The 8269-nt window shown below is 40.7% G+C and overlaps 1 protein-coding gene across 2 annotated transcripts in view; it reads right to left on the reverse strand.

Annotated features, from left to right (window-relative positions):
* Positions 1 to 405: 405 nt before the first annotated feature.
* DDX50 (DExD-box helicase 50) overlaps positions 406 to 8269 on the reverse strand; it is a 27001-nt gene continuing 19137 nt past the window's right edge. For both annotated transcript variants that reach the window (XM_044659194.1, XM_044659193.1), the window contains exons 12-15: positions 6744 to 6903; positions 4277 to 4411; positions 3512 to 3556; positions 406 to 910 (exon numbers count right to left, since the gene is read on the reverse strand). In XM_044659194.1, the coding sequence (XP_044515129.1) occupies positions 626 to 910; positions 3512 to 3556; positions 4277 to 4411; positions 6744 to 6903 (625 nt within the window). In that variant the 3' untranslated portion in view covers positions 406 to 625. The remainder of the gene's footprint in view (positions 911 to 3511; positions 3557 to 4276; positions 4412 to 6743; positions 6904 to 8269) is intronic.

Here is an 8269-nt window from a genome sequence, read left to right on the forward strand (position 1 = left end):
GCCTGGCCAGAGGCGTGAGCTCTCACGGGCCGAGCAAGTCCAAAAGGCGAGGGATGGGGGCAGGCCTGGCAGCAGGCTGGGTGATGGCTGCCCGACACCCAGAACCAGGGAGAGACACATCTGTCAAGCCGGGCCTGGCTGGCTTTTCTAGCTATGACGTTCCAGGCCTGGGAAGATGGCGGGCTGTCCATCACGTGAGGGCGCACAATCTTTGGTCAGGGTCTCGTCGAGGGGATTTCTATTCAGATCCAGCCTGGACTCAAGGACTTTTGAGATCCTCTTCTCTTGAGATTCTGTGAGTCTGGGCAACAAAGCCAGTGGGTAGAGACAGGGCTGACACCATTAAAGTCATGGATTCAAGAGGTACTTAAGCAAGGGGCCAAAGAAATTTTGAAGATATTGAAATTTTTTACGTTTAGTGAAAAGAGACAATAAAAGTTTTTTTTATTCAAAGGTATAACTGGATATGTAGATTTGTTTTCACATGAATGGTTGTAATGTTATTTTTGAAAAATATGACCCAAGTGCTTTTGCAAATAGCAGACACACCCCTCAACTATGAAGACCCAATTTGTGGTGGATGATCACATGATTTGACCGAATTAACTAGCTTATAACAGCAGAATTAACTGTCAGAACTTCGTTTCTTGCCCCGACTTCTTGATCTGTTTCCACCTCCACGCCTCCTGTTATCTTGTCGACTCCGTGACCGACCACCACCCTGCCGGCCACCTGACCGGCCACCTTGCCGGCCACCAGAACGACCACCTGATCGTCCTCCTCCAAAACGACCACCTGACCGGCCACCTCTCTGTCTGGTGTTAGACGATCTCCTTCCATCATAATATTCTTCTAATTCTGGTAAAGCATCTGGCACAGATAGTATCCAATCTGAATCATTCCACTCTGCCTGTAAAGACAATTTAAAGATGAATAAAAATTACCCAGAATAATTCCAGAAATAAGTAAGCAGCCCCACTTTTCAAAATTGAAATTCCCCTCTTGTTCAGGAAAGATTTATATCGCAAACGAAAGTAATGAGGACACAGACAAGAGCCAGGAAATAAAAAAGGGTCCAAGAAGCCCAAATAGATGTCATGAAGGTCCTGCAAAACAGCTAAAACATTCTTAAGAGAGAGGATCTGAAGCTCTTTAATTTTAGAATTATCTAATATGGGGGGTTCATAACCTAAGGTCATGAATTTTTTAAAATTCCCTTGGCAATCCTATGTTTTATTTTATGCCTTTAAAAACATTATTCTGAGATGGAGTCCACAGGCTTCAATAGATGGACACAGAGGTGTGGGACTCAGAAAAGGTTAAGAACCACCGTCCTAAACCAACAATCTAGGATGTCAATTTTCTGAAGACAAGAAAAAAAATATCTGGCATGAGAAAGCCAGACAAGAGACTAAAACCATGAAAAATTCTAAGAACTCAAACTATAGGTATCCCCTTCCACATCATGACTTTCCCCATTTTGGTTTTAATACATCATAGGTCAGCATAAGAAATTAAATGGGAATTTTAGGGGAGTTTTGTAGAAGTTACAAACACATGAAGGCCAGCAGATGACACAGAAAAAGTTTAGAAACTTGGAAATGCATAAAATATATGTGTAGAATTATATAATGTAAATATACTTTATCTTTTAATACCATACAGTAAAAATCCCATAAAAGAAAAAAATTCAGATTGCTTCTCTGCTGTCAAGAGAGGGCCAAAATATTTTACAGTTTTTCCAGATTGAGGGGACACCCCAACCCCTAACCCCCATGACGTGGGATGTGATAGATGCCGTTCTAACTCCGGTCTGATAGTGATGTTCCAGGAAGTGCAAAGATCATCACTGCCACATGCCTCCAAGCATACAGTGGGAAAGACTTGAACCCAAGCCATTTAACGTCCTTTAGGAACCGTAGGAGACAGGGAAGGTGTAATGCTTAGAAGACCTGGAGTTCTGTCTACATCATTATTCCTTCAAACTAGAGAAATCATATACTCTATAGCCTTTAGCTTGGACGACTGCCATGGTTAATCCATCCATCCATCACCCTTTGCTTTCCCATAAAGTATCCAGGGTCACCTCCATGTCACAACAGACCTCAGAGCAAGACATTGGTAAATTTAGTTGATAATATAGTTTAGAAATATTAGCATCATACCCTTTGATCCATTAATACCACTATTGGGTCTGTTTCCCAAAAAGATAATAAAAAAGGGGAAAGGACCTACTTGTACAAAAATATATAAAGCAACTCTTTCTATGGTGGCAAAGAATTAGAAATGGAGGGGATATTCATCAGCTGGGGAACGAGGGAACAAAACATGGTGCTATGAGAAATGTTAAGCAAAATGATTTCAGAAAAAGCTGGAAAGATCTGTAGGACCTGATGAAGAGCAAAATAAGCAGAACTGGGAGAACATTGCACACAAAAACAGTGATGTTGTACCAATGATTATCTGTGAAAACTTGGCTACTCCCAGCAATACAATGATCTGGGACAATCTGGAAAGACTTATGACAGGGAATGATCTCCACCTCCAGAGAAAAAACTGCTTCAGTCATCTTTCACACATCAGTATATTTATGGCTTTATTTTGGGATTTTGGTTATATATGAGTTTGCTGTTACAACAACGACCAAAATGGAAGTGTGTTTTGCATGACAATAAAAATAAAATAAAAACAAATATTAGTATCCATAAGGTTATTTTTAAAAATAGATGGCTAAAAGGAAAAGTTTGTTACTTGGGAAAAAATGATGTGAAAAAACTATTCATGATTATGGAAAATAAATGAGAATTTAATGTCATACTAGGATCAGAAGAGAAGGAATTTTCATTTACAAACTCCTATGAGGTGTTCACCTTAAGTACTTAAGGGATTTGATTTGCTCCATCGTATCAGAATGTGATAATGGATATTTTAATGTTCCTATGGTGGTACACAGAACTTTCGCTGTCAACAGAAAACTGACCGTTTCCAAACAAATTATGAAAGTGACGCCCACGGGGAAAAAAGCCATTGTAAAACTTTTTTAAATGCACAGAAGAAAAAAGTTCAGAAAGAAAAACAAAAAGGACAGTTTTGAAGGCAAGGAAGAATTTGTTGTAAGTTTTTTAAGGGCAGAGAGCATAATGTGGAGATTTGTGGTTTCATATAGAATCTTATTTTTCTGCTTTGCTATATACAGGGAAATGCTGCTTTTTTGGGTGTTTAAGTTTAGAATATGGTAGTTGGTTTTTTTTAAAGTCAGTCACAACTTACAGCAACCAGATTACACAATCAAATTGTATTCAGAACAGCTGCTCTAATAACTGAAGGGGAGAACCAGTTCATATCTGGCTTCAAACATTTCCTAGCTATATGACCATGGACAAGCCACATAACCTCCATTGCCTAGCCCCAATTGCTTTTCTTCCTTAGAACTGGTATTTAGTGTCAATTCTAAGACAGAAGGGAAGATTCAAATAAAAATTCTTTTAAAGTAGGCATAAAAGAAAATTACCTGCATTAGCTCTGATTCACTCGTTGGAATATCAAAGCAAACACCCTAGAAAGAGAATGGTAAAACATTAACTTTGAAATACTCAGGGGAGACTCTTCCCCTAAAACAGGTTTTGCTGGTAATCACCAAAAATTTAATTTTTTTGTGGAAAGAAAGGCTAAGTTGAACCACATGTAAGTATAATAATAACTTTTTAAAAATGGGCAATTTTGTGACACACTATGGTGCCCAAAGTAACAAAGGTGAATCCGGTTGTTGAAGCAAGTGTCTAGCCCTCTTCCAAAGCTGTCTGGGTGTTAAGGTGGCAGATCAATGAAAACACCAGTCCAACTTGAATTAACAGAAGTATTTCAAGGACCTAAGAAATTATGTCTTGCCTCTAAGGAGGCTTGGATTTTGTGAAGGTACATGAATGACTTTTAACTTTCTTTGGAGAAGGGCTACTGCTGCAGCCCTGTTATTTTATCAGAAACACACTAGCACCAGGGGCAACTAGGTGGTTCAGTGGATGGAGAGCCAGACCAAAAGACGGGAGGTCCTGGCCTCAGACACTTCCAACTGCGGGACCTATTGCTTAACCCTTACCACTCTGGTCTTGGACCAATACACAGTCTTGATTCCAAAGCAGATGGTAAGGGTTAAAAAGAAAAAGCTAGACTCGAGAGATTTTGGGGGGTGCTATCAAAACCTCAACCCCAAACCTGCTAACTTCTAGAGAATTTATATTTGCTTACAAAAAGCTCCTTAGAGGAATTATGAGCCTACCATTTTTCCCTTTAGGAGGCACATGCGGACAATTCGGGACATGGTGTCACTACTCAGCTTCCTGCTGAGTTCCTTCCGTGCAGTGCTGATGTCTTGTAACTCTTCTGGGCTTTGTAGAGTCATGGTCACAAATCCCTTCAGAAGTAAAGATCAGTCAATATGGAGGATGGATTTCAGGATAATGAAAGAAAGCAGATTTTGCCTTTAAGATCACATACATAAAGCAAGACAAAGAGATTATTGTAAATTGCATGCGAATGCTTCCAACCACTCATAAATACAAGCATTTCCATTTACATAAATTAACTGGAAAAAAACAAAAACCAACATAATCATTCTTCTCTAATGTTATTTAAAATACAGAGAATTACGACCAGATTGAGCACCTTAAGGTCATTCAATATGCCCACAGCATGTGGCAGGAGTATCTCAAAACAATTTCTCGAAAATAGGATTTGGCATTTGAATAAATCAACAGAAAGTGACACACTGTATTGTTCCTTCAGTGTCACATTTTTTAAAAGTCATTAGAAATTCAAAGAAATTAATACTTAATAAAACACTTGTATATGTTTCTTCACACAGTGAAGGAAGGGAAAAAAGGGAGGAGGGAGAAGACTTGGTTTCTAGGCCCAGCTCTTGTTAATGCTCGGTTACTTATTAGAACCCGGTTTGTTACAGCTGAGACTTTTCATCTGAAACAGGTCAGATGACCAAAATGCCTTGTTAACACAGAAAACAAAATGATGAGGAGAGCCTGATAGAAGTTAAGGCAGAAAGAAAAAAGAGGAAGTCAGCAATAGTAGAATTGGTGCTTTCTGCTTTCAAAGTCTGCTGCATAATTAAAGATAAATAATAGGTTGTAAACGGCTCCATTCTTAAAAATTACGTTACTTGGATTTCAAGCTACAGCCCTGAGCTAAAACCAACACCACAAAATTCAACAGAAAGAAACAGAGTCATGTGTTCTGGGTCCACAAAAATCAATGGCAACGGTTCCCTGGAAGTCTTCAGAGACATCTCCACTATGGGGAGAAAGAAGAGCATCTCACGTTGCATAAAGAGAAGTGAGAAGCTCGGGCCAAAGGAAGCCATGATTACACTCAATCTCCTTGGCTCGACAGTGTTGAAGAATCCAAAGAGAATTTGGATTCTGCCCCTTGACTGTGACACGTGGGCAAATTTGCTTTACTTTCCTGAGCCTCAGCTTCCTCATCAGTATAACAGGGATAAGAGTCCACCAGCCTCAAAGATGGGCTGTTAAGACTCAAATGGGATAACTTTGTACCCTCCAGGGACTCTGTCCCAGATCAGCTACAGCTCGTTCTCCAAGTGGTTAGACCAGCCTGGGTGGCACCGCTAAGTTCCAGGCACTGTTTAAGAGAGACACTGATAAACGAGGGTCCCCAGAAAGGGAACCAACCAATGAGTCAACAAGCATTTGTTAAATCCTGTTCTAAGCTGGACAGGTGCCAGGCCCCAAAGACGCCGTCCCTGCCCTCATGGAGCTCACATTCTAGCAGGGAGGCCCAAAGGTGTATAAAGTATATTCGGGAGCAAGCTCCAGGGCAGGCTTCATGCAGAAGGTGGTTCTAGGAGGCTGGCCAGGACGAAGGCCCAGAGGCAGAAGAGGAAGTTCTAACAAGAGAAGCAGGCTGCTCGGCAGAAGTCAGGGTGGGAGAAAAGGCTCCTGAGGCCAGAAAGGAAGTTCGGAACCAGGTTGTGGAGGACTAAAAGCTCAAGAGCTGAGCTTGTTATTCAGCCCCAGCGGCGACATGGAGCCCCGAGTACTTTAGAAACGTCTAGTTGTTTTATTCTTGGGCTGCTGCTGGAGGACGAGCCACAGAGGAGGTGGCCAAAAAGGAGACGGGAGCCTGAGCGGAGCTCAGTGTGGGGCTGCAGGCATGAAGCGGAGTGACTGGGAACAGGAAGGCCTTGGAAACAGCAGCTGGGGCAGAAGGGAAAGAGGCCGCCGCAGTGACCGTGCAGCAGGGGCTGGCTGAGGCAGAACAGCTAGAAGAGAATACAGACTCTGTGCGGCTCCCCAAGGGGGCTGCAGTGCTGGGCCCTCTGGGGGAACATCCAGGGAGTACATTTCACCTCCATAAAAAGCTCTTTGGGATGACAGGCCTGTAGAGGGGAATGCCACGTCTCTTCAAAGTAAGCTCCTCACTGCTGAACAGGCTCAAGGAGAGACTGGATGGCCGGCTGTCAAGGGTGCTTGGAAAAATGTTTGCGTTTGGGTCCTTCCCAAGATCCTAGGGTTTGGGACAGCGGTATGACGTAACATTTCCTGAAGGAGGAAATTCCTTAAGAGAGAATTCCCTACAGCACAAAGCATGTTTTGCTTTCACAGGACACAGGAAGAACATTAAGGGAGTTAAAACAATCATGGAACTAAGGCACATTTATTGAGGTTTGGTTAGAATTTGCTGCCCTCCATCATCACTGCCCCAAGGATTTGTACCTTATCAGAGTTGATCAAGGATCGAGGTTCGAAAGAGGAAGCACCTGAGATGTGCGCTAATGCTGCTGCCAATGCATCCACTGCCCCCTTCTCCTCTATCAGTCTCTGAGCTGATGGCCGGAAAAATTCAACAGCAACAAAAGAAACTGAAGCCAGGGACCTACAATTTTGTTTAATATAACAGTTTCTTGGTTATAAAGCAGAATTTTCCCCCCAAGTAAGGTTGTAAAATTTTTAACCAGAAGCCAAATCCATTAAACTGTCCTTTCATATTTAATGTTCTACTCATTATTAAACTTTCAGAAATGATTTGAAGTCTAGCAATACTTCTCACATATTTAACCTTAAAAGTTTCTTCTAGATTATAACAGGTCATTTTTTTTATAACCAAAATCTCTCCAAATGTCCCCTCTACAGCCATCTCATATAACAAATTTTTTTTTAAAATGAAGAGAAATTATCAAAATCAAAAGCATAGAAAATGTCTGAAAATACAGGCATTATACCATCTCTTCAAAGAAGTGGGGTGAATATGTCTTCTCATTTATCTTCTTTGGGGCCATTAATTCCATGTTTCTCTGTATCCATCACACACATCCAATTCTTACAGTTCAGGAATATTCCATTATGGTCATGGACCACAATTTGCTAATTTCCCCAATCAACAGGCTTTTGCTATCACAAAAAGCACTACTACAAATATTCTGGTGTATATAGGGACTTTATCAACTGTCTCCTTGGAGCATAAACCTAGTAGTGGAATCTCTGGATCAAAGGGTATGGCCATTTTGTTCATTATTATTTGCTTAGTTCCAAAGTGCTTTCCAAAATAGTTTTACTGATTCACAGCTCCACCAAAAATGCACTGGTGTATTTTATCACCTCTTAGCACCTCCAACACCTTTTTTCATCACCATCTTTTGTCAATTTACAAGGTGTGATGTGAAATGCCAGAGTTGTTTTGATTTGCATTTATCTTAAAAATTTTAAATTAAATTAAAAAAAAAAAATAAGAGGTTAAGTGACTTTTCCAGGGTCACACAACTAGGAAGTGTCTGAGGTCACATTTGAACCCAAGACCTCCCATTTTTAGGCCTGGCTCATAATCCATGGAGCAATCTAGCTGCCCTCTTTTCAACCAACTGCTGATTATAGAATGGCTTTTGGTCATATGGTGATTTGGATACCAAACCCTTATCCGAGAAATCCAACGCAAAGATTTTTTTTAACCATTTAACTGCTTCCTGTATTTTACATGTATTAATTTTGTTTGGGCAGTTTTTTAGTTACAAAGATAACCGGAGTCAAAGTTACCTAGCAATTGCCTTTATCTCTTGTTTTACAAATACATCTCCTACTCATACTGCAATATATACATAATTTGCTTAAAAAAATTTTAATGGTATAATCCTTAGTGCCACAAATTAATTTTTAATTTCTCATAGAATACAGCTTAAGATGTTGTCTAAGCTTGATCTCTGGCAGGTTGCTTTCTAGTCCACCCAACCCACCCCCTTCCCCCCCCC

Source organism: Gracilinanus agilis, chromosome 2 (assembly GCF_016433145.1).
Source record: "Gracilinanus agilis isolate LMUSP501 chromosome 2, AgileGrace, whole genome shotgun sequence".
Taxonomy (NCBI): Eukaryota; Metazoa; Chordata; class Mammalia; order Didelphimorphia; family Didelphidae; genus Gracilinanus; species Gracilinanus agilis.